Source organism: Hemicordylus capensis, chromosome 1, assembly GCF_027244095.1.
Source record: "Hemicordylus capensis ecotype Gifberg chromosome 1, rHemCap1.1.pri, whole genome shotgun sequence".
Classification (NCBI taxonomy): domain Eukaryota; kingdom Metazoa; phylum Chordata; class Lepidosauria; order Squamata; family Cordylidae; genus Hemicordylus; species Hemicordylus capensis.
Genome location: NC_069657.1, coordinates 200,244,528 through 200,257,952, shown reverse-complemented (window position 1 = coordinate 200,257,952; position 13,425 = coordinate 200,244,528). Strand labels below are relative to the sequence as shown.

Here is a 13,425-nt window from a genome sequence, read left to right as displayed (position 1 = left end):
TATATATGATATATTACAGACACACACCTATGTCTCTGTGTGTATTTATACATACACACGTGTATATCCATATCCATATCCATACCCATAAATACATCTATATCGATAACTACACCTCTATCTCTATCTCTGGACATATGTGTATATGGACTATAACACATGCAGTCTGAGTTTAATAGCCATACACACAGTGTATTAAGTGAAGGTAGGCGAGTGTCTCCAAAACCATTCGTGGAAAAGAGCAACGGTTTTCCAGATGGGGATGGGGGGTGAGGGTGGAAAAAAGCACCGTGATGTCACTAGCTCCTTTTTGAACTGTCTGGCTGTCATTAGGCAAGCAGATATTTTCACCCTGCTCGAAGCCATTTCCTGCTCCAGACGCCAAGCAGGGCGCTTGTTGCCAGTGAGGAACCGGCTTCCCCAGAACGAGAGTGCCGGCAGCAGCCTCCGGTCCTTTTGGGAAGGTGAAACCATTTGCTAGCATTTGGACTTCAGCGGGGAGTCATGTTCATTTGCACGCTCCCTTTTAGGCCGCCTCTGCTTCGGATTTTGCCCCGCTTTTTGTCTGTTTGTTTGAATTCTCCCCCGCCCTTGTCCCATTCCTCTTGCAAGCGCAAGTGGCTGTTGGCAATATTTCGCAGTTATGCCCAGGGAAAAAGAGAGGGCGGGTAGGGTGGGAGAGTAGGAGTCCTTCTGAACTTCATTAGTTTGATGTGTGGCACTAAAGCCGCAGCAACCCGGCGTTGCAGAAGAGAAGACGAGCTTTGGGGAGCAGCAGCAGCGGTGCAAAAGAACTCCATAGGATGGGATGCTGAGCTCCCAGTGCAACCGGAGAGCTTTCCTAGTGGAAAGGGGGAAAGGCCCTGGTCTTTGCCATGGGCAACATGGCCTCTTTTATTTTCACAACACTCAGAGCAGGAATCCAACGAGCAACCAAAAAGCCAGGGAATTCTTTCTGATGACGATAATTTTAAACATCCCATGTATTTGAGAATTCGGGTGGATGTAGTCAAGAAAGGCGAAATAGAAGGAGCATGCTAATTCTGGCGGGCAAGGCGAGCGTGTGTGAGTTTAGGTCATAACATTCATCACCTTTTTACTAGCCTCTTTTTACTAGCGCCTTGGCTTTCTGTGAAAAAACGTCAGGCTGCGGGGAGAGAAGCCTTCCACCCCAAGATTGGGCCATTTCAATCCTTGGTGAAAGGCAGCAGAAGACTGACCTAAACTTCCACTCTCTTTCCCTTTCCATTCCTCATTCCTTGCACACCAGTAGGGAAGGAAGGATCACGCGCGGAGAGACGGGAAGCCAAGATCACAGGACCTACAGACTGGTGGTGGTGGTGTTTTGGTTCATGTCGGGGTGTTTTGTTTTCTTGAAAGACCAAAAGAACCTCATGACTTTACAGAGTTTATTGCATTATACATGCGAATAGGACATGCACAAAGAAGAAGACATATTGCTTGTTTTAACCACTACGATTCCACGTATGTACCACAAGGAAAAAAATAAAAGGTCTACAGCTGAGAAAGAAGGGAAGATTCCATTGCACTCAGGACAAGTCTGTCGCACACGGGAGAGGATCGTTACATCGTAAAATGTGCTTTCTTTCTTTTATTTTATTTTCTCCCCTCCCACCCTTTCCCAGAAAAAAGATCCCTTTTTAAAATAACTCTTTACAGTATTTTATATATTCAAAATGCCATAGCCCGTGTAAGAGCCCCCACATAAATACCACGTGGTCAGTTAAAAACATGGGGGAAATGTCACATTGTCTGGATGTTCGACAGCTCCAATAAGTTAAGACCAAATGATCATATTCAACCAGAGTTTACCCTGCATTACGATGAGAAAATAATAATAATAATAATAATAATAATAATAGTAATAATAATAAATTACACGTGCTAGGTTTCTTTTTAATATATATATATATACTGGTCATAGGAACATACATCGACACTTGCAGCACTAAAAAGAATGACAAACAAAAGTCACATTCTATCAGAAGTGTTTTTTAAAAATGGAGAATGGAGGGGTGTCGGTTTCCTTCCTTTCTTTTCTTTCTTTCTTTCTTTTCTCTTCCCCCAAAAGTCTTTCCTACATATTTAGCCACTGGTGGTCATGGAGGCCATGTCTCAGCTCTGGGGAGCACCCCCCAGGTGACGGCTTAAGAGAAGGTCAGATTAGCGGTCAGTTCCCGGATCCGGTTCTCCCTGCTCATCTTCTTGAGCTTCATTCTGCGGTTTTGAAACCAGATCTTGACCTGCCTGTCAGTGAGGTTTACGCTCTTACTGATCTCTAGGCGGCGCTCTCGAGTGAGATACATATTGAATAAGAACTCTTTCTCTAATTCCAGTGTCTGGTGTTTAGTATAAGGACACCTCTTCTTTCTGCCACTCTTTGCGGTTAACCAATTGCTGGTTGGAGTATCAGACTTGATTTCCTCTAGCAAAATCAAAGGGGAAAGAAGGAAGGAGGGAGGGAGGAAAGAAGGAAGGAAGAACAGAAAAAATAAAGGAAAGAAAAGAACACCTCAGTCTGTTATAGTGCACCCTTGGCCATGAACCCACCTCCATTGTGTCTGGCAAATATGGTGGCTTGTGGGTATTAAACATTGCTAAAACGAGGTGTGCACACTGGAATAGGGCGGGCTTTTTGCTAATGGTTTCCAGTTTCGAGTTAAACAATACCAGCAACCTGACCGGACATTTCCTGGCTTATCTCTCGGGTTATATTTCTATACCTTATCGCTGTATATTCTACACATTGCTATACAAGTGTCAACTAGCCTACAACATTTGAAACAATATTAATCTCTCCATCTGTCCAGTGGTCCTATTTCGTGGGTCTGAGCTGAGCGAACCAATCATGGCCTTATAAGCCACTTTTTCAGAAAATGCCTCAGTTAAAAACAGTACGATTCCCCCATTCATTTGGAAAGAGCTTCCTCTGTACTGCTCATGCAATTAAACAGAAACAGCCAGGAGAACAAAGATGGCCTTTCTGCCTTCAACTAATACCAAGATTTGGAAAATTCGCACCTAAAAGCAACGGCGTTTTTCTTTTCCCTCTTTAGAACTGTATTCCCCATTGGAGGCAAATTTTGTCCTCGGCTTATTCACATTGGCTTGTAATTATTCGACACACACTTCCTATATACACATGAGGTTCATAGATTTCAATAGATTCATAACAGAGGTGGCAAAGTGTTGTTGTTTTTTTAACTAAAGCCATTTCCCCATTTTGTGTTATTCTACCATATTCTCTGCACTCCAAACGAAGCCCCAATCCCTTTTAAAGGACTACAACAAAAATATTCACCCCTTTCAATTTTTAAAATAGCAACTTCCAGTTCATAGTGAACCCTTGGAGATCCAAACCATTGTTTAAAATATTGAATCCCAGGTTTAGATTTCTTCCTCTACCATTGAAAAGGCCGTGTTTTTATTGCCAATAGCCTTTAAACTTTCTACAGCTCTGCGGTGCCCACCCATTCTATTTTTAAAAAACCAAAATCCCACCCCAACACGTATTTTTGACTGTTCTGTTCCCTGAGGGGAGCCACCGCAAATATTTGATCCTATCCTAACCATGTGGAAGTTGAACTGCTTGTCATTCCACAACGCCTGATATGTAAAAGGCTTCTGAAGGTGCTACTTTGGCATTGAATGCAGCAGCAGCCTGGTAAAGGGAAACGAACATGCCTCGTGCATGCACCAAGCTGTGGATCTCTCCAAGCGTGTGCGAAAGATGAACACAATAAAGCTTGGCACAGGATCCCACACACCCCCACCCCCATCCTTTCCCCCTTCTTCCAAAGCTGCAAAGAGCCCCGCACCTGCAGCATCAGAGAGAGGGGAAGAGAGAGGGGGAGAGGGAGCCCTTTCTGCTGAGTAGCGATGGCTGCACTCCTGCAGGATCTCCTGTGGCTTACGAGGCTGGGGTGCCCCAGTGAGCCCGCCACTAGCACGCTGGTGATCATACCGACCTTTGCTTTCTTTCTCTTGGGCTTCTGGGCTGGACACGGAGGCTTCAGCCAGGCAGCTCCTGTCGTCCTGCAGCGTGGACTTGGGTTCAGGACTTTCCACTTGAGATACTTTGGCGGAGTTGTCTGGGTGGTGGGTGTTGCTGTTGTTGTTGCTGCTGCTGGTGGGATTTTCATTCATTTTCTTCTCCATCGGAAGTTGCGAAGCTATCTGCGGTTTGGAAGCGCCGCGAGGGTTTAACTGTAACATGACAGTTGAACTCGTTTCAGGGCTATTATTGTACTCTTGGGTTTTCCCAGTGGCGTAGGTCTGGCTCAGTCTGAAATATCCTGGGACAGGAACCTCGGGGTTTTCAATGGGGCAGGAATCAGAGACCAGCCTCTGGTATGAAGGGACCTCAGAAGAAGAGACGAGCTTTGATCTCTTATCAGAATACATGCAGCAATTGGTTTCTTCCTTGATATTGGTGGTGAAGGAGCAAGTGGGAACCTGCTGAGTAACAGGTTGCTCTATTCGGCAAGACCTGTTCGGATCTGTCCAATTGTCTACCTGAGGTATATAAGGATGTACATTCATACCCATATTTTGATGATTAACTTCTCTTTTGGCCAGAGACGGTAGTAGTCCACAGGTTTGCATCCCATAAGTCCCAATGTCTGTGCTAGGTGGCATATACATGCTGGCGCTGTTGGAATAAAAACTATCGCTCCTGCAGGCACTGATCAAAGAATCGACTAAAAAAGTGTTAGCGGCTGGAGAGCTGTTGGGAAAGGACATTTTGGGGAGGAATTTGAAGAAGAGAGATTGTGTCCTTTGTAGGCTGACATCTCTACGAAAACATTCCCTGTGTAATTGTGGATGCCTCTGCACAACCACATGACAGCTAAGCCAATGAGATTTGAAAGTGGCCTTGAGCCGCTACCTCCCCGCCGGTCACGTGCTCCGCGGGACACTCCGGGCTGCAGCGCAAAGGTGGTCAACAGCGACATCTAGAACGTCAGCGGGAAAGTGCGCGCGCTCCACCGCCAGCACCACCGGCGGCAACGGCAGCCGCTTCTGTGTGTGGTGGTTCTTTTTTTTTTTCCTTTTTTTTTTTTTTTGCAAAAAGGCAGCCCTGGCGCACTGCGCTGATTTAAAACAAGGAAATGCATTGGGCTGATCCCGACCCTCTCGGTCTCTCTCAAACATCCGGGGTGCTGTCCCAACTCAGCCTGATCCTGACAGCCCCTATGCCTTTGCTGTCCTTCAGCAAAAGACAGGTACTTCCGTAAAACCCTTGGTAGGCTAAATAAAAGGCAAGGGAAGACTCAGAAGCACACAGAAACATGCAGCCATAGAATGCAAAATATGGGGCGTTCTTCATTTTTCCGCCTGTAAAGAATATTATTAATAACAAAGCGTTTCCTCCTCCCCCCTCCAGCCACATGATCGACCAAGAGCCTATTTAGTTCCATTAATTGCTCGCAATTGTGTCCACAGGAAAACCGTCTCTAAAGCTCAGCCCAGGAAAATGCATCCTTCTCCACGCCCCACACTACCTCCCTTCTCTCCAGAATCAAACTCTGAATCAAAAGAATAAAAAAATCTGAATCAAACTCAGAATTAAAAATATATATAGTATTTAAAGAAACAGCATCCAGCAACAGTCCCAAAAAAGTTTTGGGGGACAATTGACTGTGTCTGAAGTGTAGGTGATCTCCGAAGGTGTCAAAATTTGGGGAGGATACAAAGAAAAATAATGTTTTTCCTTTTATGGATTTTGTAAAAGCATGGGTTCCTGACAAGTGCAAGGTACAAAAGGTTGTGGAATTTATTAATACAGATTAAGAAGAATCAGGGCGATCAATACAATTCTCATCTACATTCTTGGGCCACTTGGTAATTTTCTTGCTTCTGAAGCTTTTTCAAGAGTTATACCCTCTGTTGCCACACACGGAAAGATATTTTATTAACAAATCAATCGAGACTTTGTAAAGGATAAGATTAATAGTTAAGATTTAGCATAATGGTGTTCGAGTTATGAATTATTGAAAATTATACTATTGATTTTTCCTCTTTGCTCCTTACCAAGAAGGTCAATTTTTGTTTTAATACAAATCGTCAAATATTAAAAGCTAGACTTTTGTCATAAGTTTAGTTTTATAGTTACACTAGAATCCTAAAAAAAAGTTTGTCTGCCATGGTCACTGTCCTGCCATGTATGGGAACAAAAGGTCTTTGCACATGAAACCTGAAGTAACAAAAGGGCAATTTCTTCATATTATGAAACTTTTTGAAAACACACGCACGCACCAGAACCTCGTAGTTTTTCTCCAGTTGGTCAAGACCCAACTTTAGATTTAGTGACAAATACCTCAATACAATATTCTCCAGCTCTCCGCTATAGCCAACAACAGTATCACTGCCAAGGTGGAAATGTGAACATTGATTTCAAAATGTTTCAGGTTGGGTGGCTCGCTCTCTCTCTCCTGTGTTTACATCCGCATTACATACATTTCTTAAAACACAAAAGAAGACACGATTGTGAAACAACTGGCTGCTTTTTTTCTTTTTAATTAACTATCCTGATCCCCCTCCCCCACCTTTTGTGCCTTTTGGATTAAGGAATTTCAGGCATTCATATCATGTGCTTGTGGGTTAAGGTTACTTTATTTGGGGCCTTGAGATCTTCCCCATTAGCTAACCCTCCTCTTTCACACTTTTAAAATAAAACCTCAGGAAAGCCATTTAAAGGACCTTTTCAGTGGCATCCACTGAGTCTGCCCCATTGCTGCAAAAGGACAAAATCTCCATTGTGAATTCTCTTATTTTTATTCCCTTCTCCTTGGCACTTTCTGGTTGATCTTGTCGGTGTTCCCTGCTCTCCGTTCCCTTTTGCTGAAATCAAACCCCCCTCCCTCTTTAAAAAAACCTCGCGGTGGTGGCAATGAGACAGACCTTTTTTTTAAAGCGGATCGCAGCTGCTCAAATACAACATCATTGTCAGGGTAAGAGCCTTTTACGGCTCCAGTCTCCGGCTTCTCTGGTGCTGGAGAGTTTCAATCTTTTACCTTCGGAATATTCGCTCCCATTTTCCCCGCCCCAGCTTTTTCGGCATCCTTTCCAATTGTGGGTCTAGCCTTGCCCTTGTCAGGGATGTGGGCTAATAATTAAGGGATCCCACAGGAAGGTGGGGTGGGGTGTGCGCCTCTGTGTGCGGGTGAGGATTATTGCCCCCCCCCTCCTATTTAAGATCATTATCAGAGCCATTGCTAAGATTTTGTCTGAGCTGGGGAACAAACAGAAGATGAGGTCACCCTGCACCTTCTTTGGGGCCCTTCCCCAGAATTTCCTCCCCCCTCCCCGCCACACTCTCCCTTCAAAACAAGACTCCAGACAACCCACCGAGTTTAAAGCAACCCAATAGTATTTCCCTGGTCCGCAGTTGAAGCCTTAAGCGTGAAATCGAATCAGGGGTCTTATCCCCATCAAATGCCCTTCCATAATCCTTATTTACACTCTAAGAAGTGTCCTAGAAATGTCCCAGTAGTCACATCCTCCCAGGTTTAGTTTACTTTATTTTTGCTGTATGTCGCCCAGTTGTAACGTTAAAGCAAGAAGCCAGACTCACTCTGCTTTCTATCCCAAGGGTCTGCATTGTTTAATGGACTGACTCTGAGATCCGTCTTTACGCAGGATGTGTTGGTAGATTTGAGCTGGCAGATATTAATATCGCAATCTACGATCTCCAATTACTTATTAAGCAAAACGTGAATCCAGATAACGCTCTGGAGGTCCGTCGTAACTAATTCCTACTTCTAAACAGAATTTGAACTAGCTTGGGCATTTTTAACGGGGGGGGGGAGGAGGAGAAAACCCCAATTTAAAAATTGTTTGACACATCTAGAGGTTGAATAAACATCTTTTTGAAAAATGGGTTCCTTAGACCTTGTGTATTTAATGCCACTTCAGGTTTAAATCATATTAAGATGGAATTGTAGTAATTAACATTAATAAATAAATCAATATTGTGCCATAAATGAGATATACAATCTACATTAATGCAAAAGTTTTCCTCTTTACAGTCCCATATTTTTCCTCCAAAGGGGGTGAAAAGCCCCCCCAAAAGCTCCATTTATACCTCGGTTACTATTTGCAGTAAAATATATGTTGACACAGTATGCTTTTCTGTCTCAATAAATAATAGAAAATAAAACCTGGGAGGGAAGTTGTTACTTTAAAGTTTGATTTTAATCCGTCATCTTTATTTTACATTTTGCAACCGAGGATTTCATTCCTTTTTTTGTTAAAGATTTTTCTCTCCCCACTCCCAACTTTTCTCACTCCAGTCTATTTTATTTCATTTACATTATTTAGAAGTGGAAGGGGGAAGAGACTTCCTAAAAGAGAAAAAGCGGTTTTGCAGCTGTTAATACACAGTTGGAAAATAATGGAAAATGTGCACCAATATTACTAAAAAAAACCCTGGCATTTTTTGGAAAGAAAAAAAAAAAGATATAGTCACCGTGGAAGTCTCACTCCATCCATTTAAGCATCTGATATTGAGATTTTCTTTATTTCATATTGCTTTTAATTCAATTCAGTATGTGACACAGTGCTAGACAATGTTGTAGCTTTTCCTCCCTTAAAATGTCAGCAATTAAATTATTCTGCATTATGTTCTTCAAGTTCTTATATAGCAAAGAGGCACTATCCAAAATATTTGGATTTTAAAAAACCTCAAGATAAATTCATAATTCAATCATTATTAATTATATCTGATAACATCTACAGGAGAATTCACTAATTTCCCCCATTATACAGATGTTTTTATATAGGGTGAGTATCTAAACATGCATGTGATAAACAAAATCCTCCTCAGAGGATTCGCGTTTTGCCTATTGTTTATTGGAGGTCATTTGTACATAGAAGCATCACAGAGTTCAATTTCAGACACGAGAAGCTTCTCCAAGAAGGGTCTGGTCAAGTTAATGCCCTACATCTTTCACATCCTCAATTCATTAGAAACTATTGCTAGATAGATAGCATATAATAGAACAGCCTGTATTTGTGTTAAGACTCCAGTTATTTAAAATAGGTATCTATTTGCAGCTTTTCAAGCTAATATCAATATAGCATAAATTTTTGTAGAGAACAATCTACTTTTTATCATATTTTCTTCTTCTTGCAAACGTTTTCTTGGCCATTTTAACACTGATCAAAATAAAATCTGAGGATCTTCGAGAGAAATAAATGCCTAAAAATGCGGATCTGGTAACCCACCCCAGAACCATCAAATGTGCGCGAAAGTTCCAAAAAGGACAAAACCAACGTCTTCAATATTCAACTAATTTAATGAGCAGAGGATATATAATATGTATATAGCTCCAACCACAACGTTACATTCTTTGAACAAGGCCTTCATATAAATGGGAGGGAAGGGTGGAGGGAAATCTAACCGTGTCGTTTCACCATGCGATGTCTTACAAGACGTGCGTTAATTTAAAAGGGAATAACAACAGAAACCTTTTTCTACATTATTCTTGCTCATAAACGATTCATATGATACCGGCCCATTGGTTCTGGATTTGCACTGGCAAAATATCTTTTTCTTTCTCTTCCAAGCGCTTGGATCTTTTATTGAGTGCCCTCCTATTTATTCCAGACGGAAAGGCTATTCTAGGTAGGGGCAATAACAATGAACTTCTTAAACAAAAAAACCCCAATCCTATGGAAAACAATGTGCTTGACGCTTGTTTCAGAGGGATGACTTTGAATGTGTCTAGGATATTGGATTCCACATTGCCTAATTATCAGCAGTAATTCTATAGGGTGGAAAGACGGAGAAACCCCACTTCTGATCTTTGGTGTTTTTACTTAAAAGTGCATTTTAAGAAAGGACTAAAACTTCCTATACCAGTGAAGAATTTTTGGAGGAAATGCCTCATATAGCCTTCCTTTGTTTTGAGTTTTTAAAAACAAACAAACAAAAACATTGTAGGTGTCCTTGAAAGCCATATATCTTATTCTTTCTACGAAGGATGAAATTTAGCTTCTCAATAGCGGGTCAAGGTGACGATAAGACAGTCATCTAAAAATACCTGCTTTTCTCTCTAGTAAATAATGCTGGCTTTTGAGAAAAGGCACATCCAAAAAAATCAGCCACCTTTTTTGTCATTAATTAAAATAATATATTTTCTAAAATAGTATAACCCGACTGCATTCGTCTCGCTTTGAATGCCTTGTCTAAAGATGAGTTCCTTTGATGGCACTGGGATTCTGGTTGTTACGACTGCACTTAAAAGGGAACAATTAGAAATTTTTTTTCTGTTGAGAAAATTCAGGAGACAACTACCCCCCCCCTCTGAAAATGAAGATGAAAATGATGAAAAACAAAACAGAGCACCAAATTCCCATATACCGTATTGTAAATGATTACGACCCAAAATATTCTTGTTAAATGAAATAGTCTTGATCATGTCACAGCTATGAGTTACTTGTTTATAAATCTTGTTTATGATTTCTTTTCTCATTTCCCAAGCACTGAAATCATATAATTCCTTATATATTAGATATTTTATTAGTAACAGGATTATTAGGTGGGGAAATACATTTGAACATCAGGACAATTATGTATTCTGGAATATTAGCGCGCCCTCTTGTGGAATTTAGCAGTACAGCACACGGAGGGTGTGTGTGTGTTTTAACGCCTTTCCCTTATTCCTCTCCTTGTATTGCTAATGCATTATCCTGTTAGTTAAAAAACAAAAAAGTAAACTATATATATACATATATAGGAACGTAATTTTTGTTAAAAAAACACAAATATAGTGGGCAAGTTTGGTTTTTTTTCTTTAAGTAAGACTACTTCAAGTGCTTTCATAATCGAAGGGGAAACTCAGTACTGGGAGACAGCATCAATAAAAATACTGCAGCTATGTGATATGGAAACCACTCCCCCCCTTTTTTTTAACACAAGAAGCTCAAGAGATTATTCCTAACATAAATATAATTTTTTCAGGTGTGTTAAGACAAGAACTTGCATTATTTGTATTCCCTACCTCACATTGATCAAGATAAGTACTCTAGAAATGCCACTTTTGGTGCAATCCACATTCCATGGAAATCCATCACGAAATTCCCATTTATTTTAATGGACCTCGGATTCTTTCTTTCTTTGCTTTTCTGATTTAATTTGTGTATTTAACCACTAAACTGAATTGAAAGAATTTTACTTTTGGAAAAAATTGAGTTTTATACCTTTCTTTGGGGTGGGGAGGAGTAACAGACAAAATAAACCTTAATCCAGAAGATTGTAGAGAGGCATGGCAAAAAATTAAACTATATATAGTGTAAGGGGGAATAGAGAGGTTTCCTAATAAATCAGCTCAAAGGAGTACGCTGCAAACAGCATTACTAGAACGTATTTATTTTTTTAAAAATGTTCGTAGCAAACCCTGAAGCGTTCTAAGGATGATGTGATGGATTTGCTAGCTATGCAGTAAGAAGTGTGTTTGTGTGTGTGCATGCATGGTGTGTGTGTGGGGTGTGTGTGTAGTACGTGTGAGAGACAGAAAAAGAGAGGGGAGGGGAAAGCGGGAAGTGAGAATCAGGCTAAAAGAGGCAAAGAGAGTGGGTGGTGGCTGAAAATAAACGAGGAACTTTTAAGGGTCCTAATTATTCAGAAAGGTTAAAGGTGATGACCTTGACATTTTGGAAGTTCAAAGGCATATACCGATGTTTTTCTTGCTTAGGAGTTTCAGTTTTTTAATTTTTGACCATGCCTCCCTACAGTCTCCTCGATTAAGTTTTATTTTGTCTGTTACTCCTTCGTTTTCTCCTTCCCGTTTGGCAAACGGAATGAGACCCGCTTCGGTTTTTTAAAACTAGCCCAAGTCCTCTCTCACTCCTCTCCTTTATTGCACATGGCGGAAATCTCTTTTTCGCCCACCAGAAGGTGTACAATATAACCCAATTAAGCTGTTTAGGCCCTGGGCTTTTATGGTGCTGTCTAGACAGTTCAAGGTTTTGTAAACAGCTTTGCCAGGTCAGGCAACATAAAGTGAAGAGAAGGACCTCCACCATAATCTTCTGGAAAAAAGGAAGAGTTGGCGAAATTGGCACTCACTTCATGTAGCTAATTATATTTCTTTCACTGGTTCATGTGTATATATATATGTGTGTGTGTGTGTGTGTGTGTGTGTGTGTGTGTGTGTATACACATACACACACACACACACACACACACACACACACTCATACATACATACATACATACATACACACACGAACGGGAAGAAATGCCCTCCAAGACATTCACTTCCCTTGGGCTAATTCCACCCACCTATCTTTAAATGGTTCGTTTGAGGATGGGCAGTTCCTCCCTACTAGAAGAGGAAAATCCTCATTCTAATTCATTCCATGCATACAACTTTTACTCTAAAAAACGTTTCTGTCCTGTTCTTCAACACTGGAAGTGGAAGCAGAATATTTGTAGGGGCTTCTTCTTAGGAGAGGACCCTGTCCGTTAAGCTCTTTGCATTCTCATTGGTTATAGTGAAGTAGATTTGAGCACATGCTTAACTACCCAGCCTGAATCACTGGGCCTTCCACGTGCTGAATTTTAGATGGATTAAAATTTCACTTTGAAAATAAATTACAGGTGGATCCCACACTGGATAGTCTGCAGGCACCCATTTGGAACCTGCTTCAATCTGGGGATACCCGCAGTGAAGGTTGCTCCTATTAAGGGGTTATTCCAGTTAAAGGGTCCGAACTAACGGTTTTGGAAAATGCATGGGGAAGACCAGGGGAGGAACCACGCTCCGCTACTAGTCAATTTTATTTGGCACCAGCAGGGACGAAGCTATGATTCTTCAAAGATGGCACTGCAGATAATGCACATGGAAGATACCACTTCACCTTTACTACCAACCATTTATTCACATGAACAAGACAAGTGTCCCATGCTTTTATATGGCAATAGAAACGGAGATATATCTATACCGATGTATAGATATATATCGAATGTACATTACCAACTTCTCAACAAATTGGGAGAGCAAGGGCATCCTAGCTCAGAACCAACGGGGCGGGGAAGGAGGCGCGGTTGCTTAAGGCGCTTCCCATTCTCAAAGACATTGGAGGTCCTCTGGTCTCAGCTATGAAAAGGGTGGAGGAAGCAACACATCGCGGGGTTAAAAAAAGAAAATAAAAGAAAATAGTTAGAATTGACTCTTGGATTTACCCTATATCCCCTTAGGGGGATTCTGCTCCGCCAAGCCCCCGACATCTCCTGTAGACAAGGACTGTTTGGTAGAACCCGAGTTGCTCAACATGAAAAAACAGAACTTGTTATGTCCGCAGGGTGGATGTCATGTAAACCACTTGATTTTTGCACTCACATGGCAGGTTGGACGGAAAGGGAGATCTTTCCTTCCCTCCCCCCTGCTTGTTCTT

General features: G+C 41.5%; 1 protein-coding gene across 1 annotated transcript; it reads right to left on the bottom strand.

The window, feature by feature from the left end:
- Positions 1-1,896: 1,896 nt before the first annotated feature.
- Positions 1,897-4,903, bottom strand: HOXD10 (homeobox D10). The gene is made up of 2 exons (XM_053283765.1): positions 3,990-4,903; positions 1,897-2,446 (listed from the first exon to the last, which is right to left on the bottom strand). Exons 1-2 carry the CDS (start codon positions 4,762-4,764, stop codon positions 2,169-2,171), a joined length of 1,053 nt encoding a protein of 350 aa, XP_053139740.1. The 5' UTR covers positions 4,765-4,903; the 3' UTR covers positions 1,897-2,168.
- Between the last annotated feature and the right edge of the window lie 8,522 nt (positions 4,904-13,425).

Excerpts from the sequence above, each read along its gene's own strand:
- HOXD10 (XM_053283765.1), bottom strand. The coding sequence starts at position 4,764 with ATGTCCTTTCCCAACAGCTCTCCAGCCGCTAACACTTTTTTAGTCGAT. Across the intron at positions 2,447-3,989 it reads CCAAGAGAAAGAAAGCAAAG|AGGAAATCAAGTCTGATACT; the intron begins GTCGGTATGATC and ends TGATTTTGCTAG.